The sequence below is a fragment of the Chrysochloris asiatica genome, unplaced genomic scaffold (assembly GCF_000296735.1).
Source record: "Chrysochloris asiatica unplaced genomic scaffold, ChrAsi1.0 scaffold00061, whole genome shotgun sequence".
Taxonomy (NCBI): Eukaryota; Metazoa; Chordata; class Mammalia; order Afrosoricida; family Chrysochloridae; genus Chrysochloris; species Chrysochloris asiatica.
Window position 1 is genome coordinate 16907331 of NW_006408579.1, and position 19228 is coordinate 16926558.

Consider the following 19228-nt stretch of genomic DNA (forward strand, 5'->3'; position numbering starts at 1 on the left):
AAAGAAGAGGGAAAAAAGAGTACTCTGATACAATTTGATGAACTTGACCTACACCTATGGATGTAGCAGCTCAAAAGAGGGAACAAATCTTTACAGCGAGGATCATTCCCACCCCTTCCATACACAGAGTAAACAGAGATGGGCAACTAGGACATTGGCGACCCAAAATAGGGGGGGCTACAAAGGTTAAGGAGTGACCAGTTTACAAGCTTTCAAGAGGGAGCCTAGATCCAGAGGGCACGAAGGAAGGTAGAATCTCCACTGAGTAGTATCCAATCTGGGTGGAGCTGATGAAAGGAGATGGGGCTACATCCCTTGTGGTACAATGGTGAGTAATTGTTATCAAGACTGACTGCGAGGGTTGGAAATGTAAAGGTGGACGTTTTGTAGCAAAAGGAGAGGAGTGCCAGAAGCGTAGGTCCCTGGAACCAACAAGGAAGAAAAGCAGAGTGTGAAACCCTACCCAGAGAAGCAGTGATGCCAGAGATGAAGGCAGAAACGATAACATGGACAGACGGAGTGTCAGGGGACTCTAAACCCAGAGAGGGAGAGGGGCTGTGTGCTGAAAACTGGGGAACAGGCTTACAAGGTTATACCCTTTGGTTGTCTGATGATGCATGGAAGGGATTATAACCATGTCAATGAAATGGTATGTGATAGGATGAATGTAAAGCTAATATTCTCCCATGTAAACTATCACATAAATCACAACAAAACATTTTTTAAAAAAACAAAGAAGTTTCAGAAAACAAGATGGCGGCTCAGGTAGCAGTGCAGTGAGGAGTTCCATCAACAAGCACACAGAATACCTGACCAATCAGACTCAGGGGATGGTGCCAGAACTCTGAACCACATATAAAGGAATATTTAGAAGATTGGAAGGCTTACAGCTAGGGGAATTTGTAGCAGAAGCAAGAAATCCAGTGCTTTCTAATACAAGATGCTCAGGTGCTCCCGGAGCTGCCATCTTGGGTGAGACCATGCGAGGGAAGGATCAGAGCAGCCACGTTCTCCTGACAGAACCACGGATGTAAAAAAGTGTAGACAGTCTTTGTTTTTGTATCTGTTCATAGATCTCTTGCTGGCTGCATACCTCCATTCAGGCGACTAAAGGGGGTGACTTGAGCGAGTGGAAACCCCACCCCCGGAGGGTTCTACTACACATTAGCACAGAACTCATTGAAATTTAAAGTGACAGTTTCAACTTAAAACCAAACGCTAGTGCAAAATGGCAACAGTCAGCTACTAGGAAAAAAGGCCTGAACGGGGATTGTGGAGTAGGATAGGCAGACTTAAAAAGGAAATAGGCTGAAAATTAAATCCTGAGTTATGTCAAAACAACCAATAGTGGCATCTTGAAATTTATCAGGAAGACGAGTGACAAGGGAAACCCATCTCCTGATCACATCTACCTGGACGCAATCAGAAAGCATAAAAAATACACACCCATCTAAATATTAAGGCCACAGATTACTGAAAATGCCCAAAAAACAGAAGCAGATGACCATATCGGCACATGTCCAGAAATGAGATAAAGTGACTGAGGCAAATGAGCTGGAAATAGACCTACACTCTATACTGGAAGTTGGGCAGGCTTTGGAAATGCCTGAGAAGGAATTGAAAAAAATGAATATAAAATGTATGAAAACACTATACAATGGAGTTGAGAAAAATAAGGAAGAAGTCAGGCAGCGCTACAGGAACAATCAAATAAGATAGATACAGCATTAGAAACAATTGAAAACCTACAGAAAGAGGTCCAAATGATTAATAATAGAATATCAGAAATGGACAATACACTGAAAGGGCAAAGGAGCTAGAAGATAAATCTCTCAAAAGTACTAAGATAGAAGAGCAAATGCAAAAAAAAAAAAAAAAGGATAAAAAAAAAATCTGAAGAAGGTCTACGATTCATGTTGGAACAGGAAGATTCACACAAGTCCACAGAGGAGATAGCTCTAAAAAGCAAAAAGATAAGCATTCAAGAAGCTCAATGAACCCCAGGAAGGATAGACCCTAAATGAAAATCACCAAGACATATAATAATCAAGCTCTCCAAAATCAAAGATAAGAGAATCCTGAAAGCAGGCAGGGAAAAGAGAAGTGTAACATACAAAGGCAAGCAAATCAGATTAAGCTCTGATTTCTCAGCAGAAACCATGCAAGCAAGAAGGCAATGGGGAGATATATATAAAACCATGAAGGAAAAAAAACTGCCACCCAAGAATCTTCTACCCAGCTAAGCTGTCAATCAAATACAATGGTGTAATCAAAACATTCCAGGATAAACAGAAGCTAAGGGATTTTGCCAAAGCCAATCCTGCTGTGAAAATCATCCTAAAGGAAATTCTGTGGACTGAGAACCAACAAGAACAGACAAAACCCAGAGAATGTCGTACGTGGCAGCATCACCCTGAACTCAATCGACAAATGGAAGCGTCAAGAACAGAATAAAATTATAAGAACAGAGGATCTGGGAGGTCAGTCTATGATCAAAACAATAACAATGTGAAAGAAGGTAAACACAGAGGAACAGAGATCTAGGTGGGGAGATCAGGTAGATTACAGGATAAAATAGACTGTCTTACTTAAGCAGAGGGAAGAATTAATGGAATATAAGGTAACCACAACAATGGGGTTGGGGTGAGGGGTTTATTCAGGCATTGGGGAGGGCAATATAAGAAGGGGAAGTAGACAGAAGAACAAGATAGATAGGGTAATACTGAGACAGGTTTGCATGGCCTAAGTGGGACAGATATAAATAGTGATACATGGTCAACCTTGGAACAACAGGGCTCTATGATACAGGGATCTAGGCATAGTTTGAAGAGGAGAAATAATACTAAAATGCTTGACTGTCTTATGAATATTAGTTTCCCTTTCCTACTATTGTAAAACAGACACTTGAGTGGGATAGAAAGAAACATTGGGAAACATGATTACACAAAACCTGTAAGCCCGTCTTCAGCCTATAAGTGGAATATAACTAAAAGGGGTTCTAGAAGTTGCCCAGTAAAATAGGCCTTTTGCAAAGCCTTTGCAGAGTATAGGACCTTAGGTGGAATCCTGAGTCCCATCCAGAACCTTATGAGGTGGGATATTCCCATTAGCAAGAACAAGTAGACCAGTCTGGAACAGCTAGAGCAACAGAAGATACATCTTCAAAGAAAGGTCATCAGGAAAATAAAAAAAAACAAACAAAAATGTCAGCATGACTGGCTACTACAAGATTAAGCAAGCTGTTCGCTTGGAAGCCATCAAGGCAAGCAATCAAGTTCCTTCAGGACAAACTCCCCTCTAAGACTGAAACTCAAAGGAAACACATGAACAGGCATGTAAGCTTGCTGGCGACCACATTGGTCTACTGGTGAGTGGAAGAGGGGGAAAGGCAGCAATGAAGAAATGGGCTTAGTTCAACCACGGTCCATTGACTCCTGTTGACTTGTAGATGAGACAGAGAAAAGGAAGGGCTGGTTGGTCCAAAGTGTGGTTAGAGCTGAGGACACTTGAGCCCATGAAGAAGGACATAGCTACAGAGGGCTAGAGCTGAGATTGAAGCATCCAGCTGATATGAAGTGAGGGGAGATGCCCAAGAACACCAAAACTTTCAGACAGTACCTATTTGACCTAGCCTCGATGGCTTGATAATCAGAACCTGGCTAGAGGAAAATTGAAAAATTAAGTTAAAAGAAAAAAAATTTTTTTTTTTTTTTGATAAAGGAAACAAGGGTAAATTACTACAATTTGATGAACCTGACCTATACTCATGGAGGTGGTAACTCTAAATACCAACAGAGAGGGAAGGAGTCTTCATATCAAGTACCAATGCTATCCCCTCTGTACATAGGGTAGATAAGGACGGGCAAATTAGACATTGGCTTTCGAATTGCTGACCTTGTGGTTCACAGTCTGATTCATAACCACTACGGTACCACAGCTCCTTACCTAAAATGAGGGGGTGATAAAGGCACGAAGTGACTGGCTTACAAAGTTTCAAGAGGGACTATAGTTTAAAAGTGTGGGGGGGAGGGGGGAGAAAGAGTCCCCACTGAATAGTTTTCATCTTGTCTAGATGGGTCTGGTGAAAAGAGATGGGGTATAAGATTCGTACAATTCAATAGCAAGTAATTGTTACCATGATTAATTGCAACTGTCACAACTGCAAAGGTAGAAAGTTTGTTAATAAAAACATGGGAGTGGTTACTTTTACAGTCCAGAAACAGAGGACCCTAGGGCCATCAAGGAAGAAGAGCACAAGCAGAATGAGGGACCTTATCCAGAGCAGCAGCAAGGCCAGAGACGGAGGCAGAGATGGGGACATGGAGAGAGGCAGCGACTGGGGACTCTAGATTCATGGGAAGAGAGGGACTAAGAGATGGTGGCCAAGAGGCAGACTTGAAGAATGTGCCCTTTGGAGGTGTAAATTATATATGCCTGAGTGGGGGTTTTTTTATTTTGTTTTTCTTAAAAAAAAAAAAAAAAAATCTAAAGTGAATAAAGAGAAATACTGTTAAAAGATGGTACATGGAGGGAGTATAATCATTGTAATTAAACAAGGTATATGATTTATCGAATGTAAAACTGATGATCTGCCCTGTAAACATTCACTCAATCCACAATAAAAACCTTAAAAAAAAAATAATAAGTTTCAGAATCTTTTCTTTCTTTCCTGTCACTTTCATGACCTCCTACTTTCTTCATGGATGGATGATGTTCTTGCCAGCAAATCTTCTGATCTTTGGTCATGAATGAGTAATGAATCAAATTTTCTTGAGATGGTCTCTAAATTAGGTGGGATATCTTCAGGGTCATATTTTGGTTTTTGATGATTTAATTTTTTTCAGCTTCGGCCTAAACTTGCAGATGAGCAGTTGATGGTCTGTTCAACAATCTGATATTGAGTTTCTCCATCATTTCTTACAACAGACATAGTCAATCTGATTCCTGTATATTCCAACTGGTGAGGCCCAAATATACGTTGTTATTAGGTGCAGTCGAATTGGTTCTGACCCACTGCGACAGAATAAAATACCACCGGGTCCTGCACCATTCTCACAATTGCTACTACACTTGAGCCCATTATTGCTGCCATTGTACCAATCCATCTCGGTGAGGGTCTCCCTCTTTTTCGCTGTCCCTCCACGTTCTATTTCATTTTTTATGGCTTTCCTTTTTCCTATATTCATACTTTGTACATTAAATGTTATAATTATTAATGGGCATTGCAGCTGATTCTCATTTTAATAGAGCTGTGCCCCATCAGTAAATGAAAGTCCTGAAATCTTTACTCCATTTGTGTCATCATGGTCAAATCTACTTTGAGGAAGGCAGCTCTTCCCCAGTCGTATTTTGAGTACATTCAAAATGTACTAAGGTACTCATCTTTCTACACTATACCTGACATTAGTCTGATGTTATTCATCATGTTTCAATACTCAATAATCTGGTGCTATCTGACAATGTTCTATTGTTATTCATAAGGTTTCAGTGGCTAAAACTTCAGAAGCAGTTTGCCTTTGCTTCTTCCTAGTCTTACTCTGGAAGCTCAGTTGAAATCTGTCCATCATGGGTGATCCTGCCAGCATTCAAAATACTGTGGTACAGCTTCCAGCATCACAGCAACATGCAAGTCACCACAGTGTAACAAACTGACAGTCCAGTGATGGTATAGTCACATATATTATTGTTGTTAAGCGCTGTCAAGTCAGTTCCAACTTAGGACCCTGCAAAGGGTTTCCAAGGAGCAGCTAGTGGATTTGAACTGCCAACCTGTGGTTCACAGTCCAGTGCTGATATTACAGCGCCACACAGGAGTCCACCAGACTATACATGTGACTATACACTACATGTACAGCCACCGTATATGTTGTTGATAAAAGTTATTTGCAATAAAGATGTCACTGATCTTGCAAAATTCTATCATGCAAGCACTGCTTATATTACCAAGGCCATATTTTCTAACTACTGATCCTTCCTTTTTGTTTCCAACTTCTGCATTCCATTCAGTAGTAATTATCAATTAATCTTGATTGCATGTTTGTTCAAGTTCTTACTGAAGAAGTTGGTAGAATTCTTTAATTTCATCAATATTGCCTTTAGTAGTTGCTGGGTAAATTTGAATAATCATGGTATTACTGGTCTTCCTTGTTTGTTGCTGTTAAATACCATCAAACTGGTTTCAACTCATAGAGACCCTGTATAGGATTTCCAAGAAGTGGCTGGTGGGTTTGAACCACCAACCTTGAGGTTAGTATTCCAGTGCTTATGCTATAGTGTCCATCAGGTCTTCCTTGTAGGTACATGAATATCATCCTATATTTAAGACAGATCTTGAAATGTTCTTTTTGATGATATATGTGCAATTCCCTTTGAATTTGTTGCTTCCAGAATAGTAAACCATGTGACTGCCAGATTCAACATGGCCAACACCAGTCCATTTCAGCTCACTAATACCTAGGAGTCCTGGTATGGTGCTGTAGAGAAGCACTAGACTGCGAATCATAAGGCTGAAGCTTCAACCCCACCAGCTGCTCCTTAGAAACCGTTTATAGGGTCACTGTGAGTTGGGACTCAACAGCACTTAACAACAACAATGCCTTCGATGGAGTTCTGGTATGGCACTGTAAGAAAATGCACATGACTGCTAACCACATGGCTGGCAGTTCAAACCCATCAGTCGCTCCATGGAAACCCGGTATGGATCAGTATGAATCAGTACCAATGCAATGGCACTTAACAACAATGCCTAGGATATCCATCTTTATGTGGTCCATTTCTTTTTTGTTTTTTTTTTTCTTTTTTTAACGCTTTTATTGTGAATTGAGTGAAGGTTTACAAGACAGATTATCAGTTTTACATTCAACAAATCATTGCAATGCCTACACACCTCTCCATGCATCATCAGCTAAAGTATTTACAACTATTACTCTTTTCTTATGACTATTTTTTATATACACATACCACATTGAATATATTCGTTTAAATGTCCAAAGGGCACATTTTGTAAGTCAACCTCCTGCCCACAGGCACACTGCCTTTCTCAGTCCATGAACCTATAGTTCTCTGCTGCTCTATCTCTCTATGTCATCCTCTCTGTCACCATCTCTGCTCTCACCAGTATTCTGGTTAGGATCCCTCGCTCCTCTCATGCTCTTCCTTCTTGAGGGTCCTGGGGCCCTCTATTCCTGATATGACAGATTACCTTCTCCACTCTTTTAGTTCCACCTCTTCCACATTTACAGTTGTAACAATCGCCATGAGTTCTGGTAACAATTCTCACAATGGAATCATAAAGTCCTATCCCCATCATCACCATCTGGACAAGAGGAAAACTATTCAGTGGGGATTTCATCTTACCCACCACCTCATTCTGACCCTAGGCACCCTCATGAAAGCTTGTAAAGGAGCCACTTCATGCCTTTATAGCCCAATTTTGATGGCTGAAGCCGAAGTTTCCTGTCCCTATCAAGCCAGTGTACTGAGGAGGCAAGGTTGATGCTTGATATGAAGTAATCCTCCCTTTTGGTTGAAATTTTGGGTAATTTCACCCATAAGCAAAAGTCGAGTTCAAGTTGTAGCAATTTACGCTTGTTTCCTATACCAAACTTCTTTATCTTCATCTGATCAAATTCTGGTCAGCAAGCCATCCAAGCTAGATCAAATGGGTACTAACTCCAAGTATGGGAGTTCTCACATGTCTCACCCCACTTCAAACCAGCTGGCTGCTTCACTCTTAACTCTAGCCCCCAGTGGCTTAGGTCAGTGTCCTTGGGCTCGGAGTTCACACATCTCCCTGAACTTCAGTTCAGCCAGCCCTTCCTCTTTTGTCTCTCATCTCAAGGTCATCAGGTATCTATGGGATATAGCCAAACTTAGCCCATGTCTTCACTGCTGCATTTTCCCCACTTCCACTCAGCAGTTGGTCAAGGCAGTCACCAGCAAGCCTACAAGACTCTTAATGTGTTCCCTTTGGGTTTCAGTCTTAGAAACTTTTTCTTGTCTTGATGCTTCAAGGCAAACATCTTGCTTGATACTGTCACAGCCAAACAGTCTCTGTCCCGTCCCCCCGCCCCCTACCCCAAAACCGCTAGTCTTCTTTCAAGAACCATTTCGTTTTTGACCATTTCCAATTTTCCTAGATTTATACTTTGTACAATCCACATTCTGACTAGCAATGGATGTTTACAACTTTTTCTTCTCAGTTTGAGTTGTGCCTCGTGAGCAAAAGAAAGACCCAAAAGCTTTGCTCCATCCATGTGTGGTGCCTTAAATTTACTTGATATGGCTTATCTATCCAAAGTCTTCTTAATTCCCATCAAGAGATTTAGACAAGACCCTACAAATAAGGTATGCAGGACACTTAAGGCTGGGGGTTGGTTAGTTTTGCCCTCCAGCTAGTTTTAAAAGGAGCCATCTCAAGCAGAGAAGGAAGACACCCAGGGCAATCAAGAAGGAAGAGCATGAGATCCCCACCTAGGAAAACAAGCAATGGCAAAGGCGACAGCAGAGGCAGTGGCACAGAAAGACAGAGCAGCTATAGGGTCTAGGCCCATGGACTGAGGCAGAGGCCAAGGGGCTACGTGACTGAGATCAGGGTAAAGACAACAGTGAGGCATGCTGGCAGTATTGCAGACAAGAGACATTCCTGACTGGGAGAACTGCAGCATCCTGAGTTGTTTTGTGATCCTGAGTTATATATACCCTGTTCACTTCCCAATAAACACATCATCTTAAGTATTGTTATGAGTTCTGTGTGGCCATTGCAATGGATTGTCGAACCCAGATAGTAATGCAGAGAGAGCTCTGGGGGAAATGGTTGATGTCAGTATAGGTACAACTGAAGGTTGTAGGGTGAAGATGTCTGTCCTGCACTTCATAGGAATCAGGCTTGTGCTGATTTTGAGTTTGATTCCCTTTCCCCCTTGTGAAGCCAAGGCAAGTCAGTCAAGGCTCCCACATGAGTTTTGCATACATCATTAAGGCTAACTCTACTATAAGCAGGCAGCTCTTCTCCAGTCATATTTTGAGTACCTTGTAACTTGAGGAGTTTATCCTTCTTTCTGCACTACAGCATTGTTACACTGCTATTCATAAGGGTTTCAGTGGCTAACCATTAAGGAGTAGCCTGCCTCTCCTTCTTTCTAGCCTATCAGTCTGGAAATTCAACTGAAATCTATCCACCATGGCTAACTCTGCTGGTATTTAAAATACCGCTGGCATAGCTTCTAGCACTACAACAACATAATAGCCACGACAAAGTGACAGACAAGTAGTGATAAAATGTACTAGATTAAATATTTTAAGATTAATTTTACTTTTTTCTTCTTTACTTTCTTAATATGGCATAAAGAAAATATAAACTTATGCATGTGGCTCATATTCTATTTCTCTTAGACAACCATAGTTTGTTAAAGATAATTTTGTTTGTAAACTCTTAAAGAACTGACTGCCTATATAGCATACCAAGCACATGCAGATACAAAGATGAGCAAAGTAACAGAACATTTTTTTAAGAGGAATAATCTCGTCAAATGATGAAAATGTTGTAATCAATAGCACTGGCTGGGCAAGATTCATCTGAAACACACTTGCCCTAATCCTCAAATCCCACTCTCCCTTTTTTTCTTTGTAAAAAATGTTGATCTAGTGGGGCCTCGCCATGTTGTTTGGAAAACAATTCCCCATAGGGCACTCACAAGCCCTGGTTTTGCTGACTGTCCTGGTGTAGCACTGCAGGATAATACACCGACCACAAAGTTGGTTTGAACCATAGGTTTGTGGTTCAAATGCACCAACTGCTTCTCAGAAATCCTAGACAAGGTTGCTATGAATTAGAACCAACTTGACAGCATTTAACAACATTTTGCTGTTGTTTCTTCTTTAAAAACTAAGGTCAATGGGTTTACTGAAACCTGAGACTACAGGCCCTCCGTCACTCACTCTTGGAACAGAACTCACCCTCATGGCTCAATTTTCAACCATCAGTAGAAAGATAAGCGGGGACAACACTAGTAAAGTATGCTCACCATGGAATAGTCAACCATTCAAGATCAAAAGGGCAGCATTCATCTGGGGACAAGGTTCAGAGGGGTTAGGAAGGAGGGTAGATTGCAAACAGAAACTTCCGGGAGTAAGTAAGTGGAGTAACTGCTGTTACACAGAGAGGATTGCAATCATTGAGATGAAACAAAAGTGTATGAGTTGTTGGAGTAAAACTCATGATCTGCTCTGTAAACCTTCACTCAATTCACAATAAAGTGTTTCAAAAAAATAAATAAAAATTAGATCAAGAGCCAAAGGAGCCTTTAAAAAGCACAAAAGCCAATCTATTTAAAATAAAAACAAGTTTGTGCTTTATTATCATTATAAACGAAACCAACTAAGGGTACAGGAGAAAACAAACTTTCATCATCTCTCCTTTATCAATAGATTTACATGTATAATTTACTATCTTACACCTAACAAAACCATCATCTAGAATATTTGAAAGCTCATTGTCAATTCTTAAGCCACTTGGTCCAATTATGAGGTGGTATGTTTTTGCACATGATTCAAATTCCAGTTTATATGAGACAATTTACTCAAAATGCAACAAGTAGTTCTTCTCTACTCATCCTAATTAGCAGAATGTGGATGAGCAGGGAACAGTCAGTGGACAGTCAATAGGCTTGCAAGAAAAACAATCTCTCTGGGTGTCACGGTAATAAGAAATGATAAAATTCATTAACATAAAAAATATGTTGTCGTTGTTGTCAGGTGCCATCAAGTCGGAACTGACTCATAGCAACCCCATGCACAGCAGAACGAAACAATGTCCGATCCTGGGCCAACCTCACTACCTACCGCTGCCACACTTGACGCCATCAATGATGCCACCTGGCTGATCCATTTCGTTGGGGGTCTTCTTCTTTTTCTCTGACCCTCCACCTTACACAGCATGACATCCTTCTCCAGCAACTGTTCTCTCCGGACAATGTGTCCAAAGTAGGAGAGACGAAGCTTAGCCATCTTGGCCTCCAAGGAGCACTCTGGCTGCACTTCTTCCAAAACAGATCTATTGGTTCTTTTGGCAGTCCACGGCACTTTCAGTATTCTCCTCCAACACCACAACTCAAAGGCATCAATTCTTCTATGATCTTCCTTATGAGGTTATTGAAAATACCATGGCTTGGGTCAGGCACACCTTAGTCCTCAAGCTGACATCTCTGCTCTTCAGTACTTTAAAAAGTTCCTGTGCAGCAGATTTGCCCAATGTAATAATACGTCGTCTGATCTCTTGACCGCTGCTTCCGTGAGTGTTGACAGTTGATCCAAGAAGAATGAAGTCCTTGACAACTTCAATCTCTTCTCCATAGATAAGAATGTTGTTTATTGGTCCAGTGGTGAGGATTTTTGTTTTCTTAACATTGAGATGTAATCCATATCGAAGGCTGTGCTCTGTGATCTTCATAAGTATATGTTTCAAGTCCTCTTCACTTTCAGCAAGCAAGGTTGTATCACCAGCATATCGCAGGTTGTTAATGAGTCTTCCACCAATCCTGACGCCACGTTTATCTTCATAGAACCCAGCTTCTCGTATTATTTGCTCAGCATACAAATTGAACAAGTATGGTGAAAGAACACAACCCTATCGCCTTTCCCAATTTTAAAACATTCAGTGTTCCCATGCTCTGTTCGAACAACTGCCTCTTGGTCCAGGTACAGATTTCTCAGAAGTACAATTAAGTGTTCTGGAATACTCATAATTCTCAATGATGTCCATAGTTTGTCATAATCCACACAATCGAAAGCCTTCACGTAGTCAATAAAACATAGGTAAACACCCTTCTGGTATTCTCTGCTTTCAGCCAAGATTCATCGGACATCTGCAATGATATCTCTCATTCCACAGCCTCTTCTGAATCCAGCTTAAATATATTATTTCTACAACTATGTTGTTGTTGTTAGTGCTGTTAAGTCAGTTCCGACCACAGTAACCCTGTAAAGGGTTTCTAAGGAGTGGCTGGTGGGTTTGAAACATCAATCTTGCAGTTAGCAGTCCAGTGCTTGTCCAATAGCACCACACCAGGACACCTTCTACAACTATGTTTTTGTTGTGAAATGACATTGAGTCGATTCCAATTCATAGCAACCCTGTATAAAGTCTCCAGGGAATGGCTGGTGAGTTTGAACCACCAACCTTGCAGTGGACAGTGAACTACAAGGTCAGTGGTTCAAATCCACCAGTTGCTCCTTGGAAACCAAATACAGTGTCACTATGAGTCAGAATTGGCTCGATTGCACTTAACAACAACAACAAGACAGTAAGTGAACCATTTATAGAAATCTTTAAGCTCAACCTTGATAAAGGTTCACAAAATAAAAATCTAAGTTTTATGAAACTGAGGAAAGGATATGGGTTCAAGACTTTGAGACAATTATAAAATATGCTAATGGTGGTGCTCAAATTAAATCATCTTTAAAATTCCATTACTGACTTATGGGTTAAATTGATCTTATCCTATATTTATATCTTAATTGTTGTGGTTGGTGATTATGTGCTGGTTCCAACTCTTAGCGACCCTGTAAAGGGTTTCCAAGGCTGTAAATCTTTACGGGATCAGAAAGCTTCATCTTTCTCCCACAGAGCGACTGGTAGTTTAGAACTGCTGACCTTAAAGTTAGCAACCCAACTCGTAACTACTACACTACCAGAGCTCCTTAGTAATTGTTGTAGTAATTAATAATTTCAATTTTGCATTCTTTGCAAACCATACAGAGCTTTACTGTCAATTTTCATGATGATTTTAAATAGACTACAGAATATGCTATTGTGATTTATAAAAATTTACTAATTTTTAATGGGCAAATTACAAACCAATGATCTCTATTTCTTAAGAAAAACCACAGCTAACTTCTCTTCAATAATTTCAAACAACAGGTGATCCTTCATTAAGTTTTATTCTTTAATATGTAGATAAATAACATATGAAAGTGATGCCAAATCACTAAATTTATATACATAAATAAATCCAGGCCTCCTGGTGTGGTGCTATGGGATCAGCAGTGAACTGCAAATCGTAAGGTAACAGTTCAAACCCACCAGCTGTTCCTTGGAAACGATATACAAGGTTACTAAGAGTTGGAACTGACTCAGTGGCACTTAACAAAGTATAAATGACACGGAGTCCTTGGGTAGTACAACAATTAATACACTTGACTGTTAACTGGAAATGCAAGCCCATCCGGAGGTGCCTCAGAAGAAATGCCTGACAATCTACTTCAGAAGTTATCAGACACTGAAAGCTTTATAACACACAGTTTTACTCTGACACAAACATGGTGTCTCTATGAGTTAGAGTTGATTCTTGATGACAACTTTTTATAAGTGACACAAAGTAGGTGTAGTTTTGTATACATACAGATGTAGATGCTGTTGATGTCGCTGCAATATGTTTATAATTGCCCAGCTTTTTCCAATTCCTGTAGCTAAATGGAAGAAAGAAAGATAAGATCCATTATGTTTTCTTTTAAAGTTGGCACCCTTTCCAACTTTAGAATGCAGATCCATATTGTAGTCCCTAGCCTGTTACTATCAGGATCTTGTTAAAGTAGAAGCTAAACTGTAACTCCTTCTCTCCATGTATTTTCAATATAACTGCTAACATTCTAAGTGATGTTATGTTGTTGTTAAGCGTCATCAAGTCAATTTCGACTCATAGCGATCTTGTATAGGGTTTCTGAGGTGCAGCTGGTGGGTTTGAACCACTGACCTTGTGGTTTGAAATCCAGTGCTGATCCTACAGCACCACACCAGGAGAACTGTCAAATCTTAAAATGCATTCTATATAATTAAAGGAAAATTCAACTGCGTTCCATACAATTATAGAGTTGAATTAATTGCACTGTATTTTAATATTCAGAAAAATTGGTAAATTTCCATCTTTATATTTATGTGGCACTGTAGGATAAACCCTGGACTTCTAAACATGATAGTTGCAAGGCAAACAAAACAGTTCATTTCTACCAGCAGCTTTCAGACACCCCATACTGGGTGGATATTAGTCGGAACCCACTTGACAGCACATAACATCATTAACAGTGTTGGGCATAAGGAGCTCTGGTAGCGTAGTGGTTACCAATCGGGCTGCAAACCAGAAGATCAGCAGTTCGAAACTACCAGCTGTTTCGCGGGAGAAAGATGAGGCTTTCTGCTCCCATAAAGATTTACAGCCTCAGAAACTGTGTATAGGGTCGCTGTGAGTAGGAACCGACTCCACGGCACATAACAACAACAATAAAAAACGGGAGTGCTGTAGTTCTGCTAACCACAAGGTTGGCAGTTTGAGCTCACTAGCCACTCTTGCGGAAGAAAGACAAGGTTTTCTACTATTGTAAAGATTTACAACCTCAGAAACCCTATACAAGGTCACTATGAGTCAGAACCCGCTCAACAGCATTTAACAACTAAGTAAGGTTAACAAATATTTAACAAGCAATGATTAGGCTATACACTTAAAGAGAGTAACTTAAAAAGTTCATGGAAAAACGGATTAAGAAGACAATGAAATTTTTCTACAAACTTTTTGAAGTTTCCTTGTATAGAAATGTAAAATACAACACAGCACATCAATTAACTTGAATACTCAGCTCTGGTAGCATAGTAGTTACGAATCGGGCTGCTATCCTCAGCGTCAGCAGTTCGAAACTACCAGCTGCTCCACGGGAGAAAGATGAGGCTTTCCATTCCGGTAAAAATTTACAGCCTCAGAAACCCTGTACAGGGTTCACTATGAGTCGGAACCGATTCCACAGCACATAACAACATCATCAACAACTCAATTATTCAGGTTTGTGGTTGTTGTTAAGTGCCATCAAGTAAGTTCAGACTCATAGTGACCCTGCATAGGGTTTTCATGGAGTGTCTCTGGTGGGTTTGAACTGCCAACCTTGTGATTCAAACCGACCTTGACCTACAGCACCACACCAGAACTCAGGGCAGAATTTATGAATTATAAATACTAGACTGGCTTGTTTTATATTTTAGAATATAATAAATGTTAACATTTGAGTATTTACTATGTGCCATGCACTGTCCATCTTATTCTTTCACTTGATCTTCATAAGAACTCTATGAGCAAGCTGAAAATATGCTTTGCTAAGGATGAGAAACTTTGTTTACTGAGATTAAATAACTCTCCAGAGATTCACAGCTAATAAGTGGAAATCTTTTTATTTTTCATTTTCAGAGTCAAACTATCTTTTTAATAACTCTTTGGAAATCCAGTACGTTCGCTGTCTAGAGAGAGATGATGTGGAGAAGTTGATCTTTAAAAACAAATGTTTCACATCCACACATCTTTATCTCAAGGATTAAGAAACCCTCCTCTGGGCAAACCACAGCAACTTATGCAGCTCTCGATCATTAACATCAAACAATCCCATAAACACCTACCTCCTTAAGGGTCAACACAATGCTTACAAAGCTCGTTGAAGCCAGGATGCTGTCTTATTTGTGTGTTAAATTCCCAAGTGCCAGAAATGTAGAAAGGTTAAACATCATATTGGATAGTCTTCTTTGAAATGTCTTCTAAAGACCCATCTTAAGATAAAACCTTGCCAAATACCGAAAAGGCATAGAATCCCAGAGTCTACAGAATATTACAGTGAGATCTTACAAAGGTTGAATAATCTATCTTCCCTTTCATCAACCCTGTCCCAGGAAATAGTCTGTACCTCAAAATAAATAAAGGGAGGAAAGGTGACATAGTACTGATCCCCTATGGATGACAGTCATCATAAAGAAACATGGAATTAAGTGAACCCAATACATCAAGTCAGTTGTTCCTGGCAAATTTAGCCTCCCTGACCTTTATACTAAGGAATTTTTGAAACTTCGAAACAAACAAAAATCTGGTAGTTTCTCAACTTGTAAATCATTTTAAAAGTTTAGTTCTCCAAATATAAAACTAAGTGTTGTCAAATCAATCCAACTCATGATGACCCTATAGGGTATGGCAGAGGTGCCCCATCTGGTTTCCGAGTTAGTAATATTTATGGGACTAGATTGCCACATCTTTCTCCCATGGAATGACTGGCAGATTTGAATCAGTTAGCAGTCAAACGCTTAACCACTGCACCACCAAGTTCCCTTAAGACAGATAACATACACCCTAAACTAAACAGTAAATCTTTTTTTTTTTTTGGTATAACTTCCCAAATATCAGACCTACCAGTAGTTAAGAAGTTTTTCAGCCATCAAATTAGCATACTATAAAAACTATCTGTGCTAACAGATGATATTGCAGAAGCTGGAGGCCATACTAAATGTAAGTAGCATGTCAAAACAGCAGAAAAAAGAAAAATATATCTGTATATGCTAAAACAAGAACAGCATTCTGATTAACAATCATCAGGTAGAGTCATCTTGTTAAAACCTAAAAATCTATTTAACTCCAAAACTAGCTCTACTTAGTAAAACATTAAGTACATGCCAAACCTTATTAGTAGTACTATGGATGTTAGCTAACAAACAGCTTACATGAAAAAATTCTGTTTCCATACTTACTAAGCATCCATAAGTGACAACAACTGTGCCCTACTCAAAGACTGAATTCTAAAATAGAGAAGGGTAGATGGAAAAAACTTGTCATAAGTGTTCACAAATTAGGGTGTTATAACACTATAAGCCAAAATAGGAAGCTTTTAAATGAGCAGTGCACAGTAACACAAAGCTACTGTCTGTCTCCACAACTACAAAAAGAGTTGATTCTATAACTTCAATTTACACCTCCACTAAATCAGTCCCTTACCTAGACTGATTGAGTTTGTAAGTTGCTAAAATAAAACAGCAAGTCACTCCAATAACAAATAAATAAGAGATTTAAAACACAAACACAAAAAAAATTCTTTTGCTTCTTCCATATGAAAACCAATGCCTTCCTTCAAAAAGTAATCACACTTGACATGTACAACCACTTTGAAATTATTATGCAAATTTATCTTTTTGCATCAATACTACATATTACCTAGCTGCAGTCTTCAGTAGGGTTTTACATAACTGGATCTGCCTTTATTTTAAGTATGAATAATATTCTCTCAGTCCTCAACAAACTAAATGTGGAGTAAACTGTGAAACATTTCCACCCAACCTTCCTCCCACCCAACTGTAAAGGGCATTCACAATCCTCCTCAATGGAAAAACAAGAGCACATATATTAAATCTAGAATCTTACACCAATTTCGAGAGGCAATAGCATTGAGAATTATGTCTTGGAACCAACCATCTGGGAGTAGGGATATAAAAGCAGTATAGATTAGATAACATGTCATTTATCATACTATGCGTAAATCAGAAACTCTCACTATAGTGCTTTAAAAGTGGTGAATTGGTAGTGGAAAGTCTCAACCTTTAAGGGGCACTCAATCTCTTTAGGAAAACTTTGCCTCCACCATAACCAACTACTATCCTGACACACCTACCACATCAGGATTTTCTTTCTTCTAAATCACTATATCCAGACACAGGCATGCATCTCTCCTTTTAGCAAATATTGGTTAAACTTCAGTTTCAATAAGATTTCATGAAACACCAACATACAGCCTTATATACAGTAAAAACGTTTTAAGTAAACCAATCTTTAAGCAATCTTAAGTTTTGCTCCTCCACCTTTCTCACAGAGTGAAAAAGCTCTAGAATAAATAACTTCCTGCAGTGTTTTGATATGACCCAAAGACATAGCGCTAATTCCTAAAGACTGGAGGCCTTATTTTCCCAAATCACCTTCCATTATCATTTTCATCCACTTATCCTGCATAAAAGGCAGTTGTTGGTTTTTTTTGTGTGTTTTTTTTTGTTTTTAAACAGGATCCTTAATAAATGACATGCAGTCTCAGATACCTGGGAAGAGAACTTACAAAGAGATGAATTAGTTTCCAAATGTGAGGGGAAAACTGTAACATAACAAGAAAGAAGAAAAGGTGGAAAGGCATGGGGGGATATTTTGACTAGAACACCTGGGGGTTACAGTCGATGCAGTTAGGTATTTTTGACACTGTGTAAATAGAATTCTTGCAGACAAAAAAGGTTTGCTGAAATCAACATGGACAGTGTGAGAAAAGCCCATAAACAAAAAAGACGACGGTATGAATGCAAAGATCAAGAAGTGGTCAGGGCCAGAGAACGAAGAGAACTGACTGTAGGGGATGCTGTTAAGGGTGGGCTAACATGGTGCCTTCTGCAGGGTGGAAGACAAAATGAGAGGTGGACCCGAAGGTCTCATTCCTCCGGGCTATGATCCGTAAAGGTTTCTGGGCACAGAGCTCAAGTTTCACCGAGAGAAAAAATTATAAATGAGGCGGTAAACGTGGTTCCCAGCACCTTAATCCCAGCTCAAAGGTCCTCCTTTTCAGCTACCTCCGCGAATGAGCGAGGAAGTAACGGTCCCCGGAGCCAACTCGGAGGATCCCCGCGCACGAAGCACACTCAGCGCCAGGGCAGAAAGCACCAGCGCTGAACCCCGGCTCTCAGAGATGCGAGCGGCGCGGCCGCAGGGGAAGGAGCCGGCAGCCCGCACCGCACTCGCCGGCCCCGGCCCTCACCAGCCTCACCCCGGGCGCGGCGAAAAGTTTCCAGCCAAAGTCCGTGGCACCCGCTCGCGCAGCCAACTGCCGAACACAACCGCCCAGCTGCACAGCCGGGACCCTCAGCCCGCGCCTGCCGCCGAGGTTCACCTACCACAGAGCCGGGAGAAGAGCAGCAGCGGGAAGAGTAGCAGCAGCAGCAGCGGTGGTGGCGTCGGTGGGGGCAGCAGGAGCCCGGCCCCGGGGGGAGAAGCGGAGGAAAGTTGTGCTTTGCCGCCTCCGGGACACAGCGGAGCCGGCCCCGGGGTCCGCGCCATCCCCCACCCTCCCCCCGGCTCGTACGCCCGCCCGCCCCCCGGCTCGCCCGGCCCCGGCGCCTCAGGTTCTGGGCGGAGGCAGCAGAGGCGGCCCCGGCGCGGCAGCGGTGGCGGAAGGTCCGGCGCGCGCGTCTCCAACTCCCAGTTCTTGAGCCGTCGCCTCCGACTGACACTCAGTCGAGCGCTTGCGGCTGCCTCGACTCCGCCGTCGCCGACGCCGCCGCAGAGGCTGAGGCGGGAGCCGCCCGCCGCCGCCGCCGCCACCACCGCCGCCACTCCCCTCCCCCCGGTACCCGCCCGCCTCGAACTCCTGGGAACTCGGAACGCACCACCCCGCCCCGCGCGAGAGG

The 19228-nt window shown here is 41.2% G+C and overlaps 1 protein-coding gene across 3 annotated transcripts in view; it reads right to left on the reverse strand.

Moving 5' to 3' along the window:
- Positions 1–18878, reverse strand: part of PVRL3 (poliovirus receptor-related 3) — a 197244-nt gene extending 178366 nt beyond the window's left edge. For all 3 annotated transcript variants that reach the window (XM_006864193.1, XM_006864192.1, XM_006864194.1), the window contains exon 1: positions 18716–18878. In XM_006864193.1, coding sequence (XP_006864255.1) covers positions 18716–18878 — 163 coding nt within the window. The remainder of the gene's footprint in view (positions 1–18715) is intronic.
- Between the last annotated feature and the right edge of the window lie 350 nt (positions 18879–19228).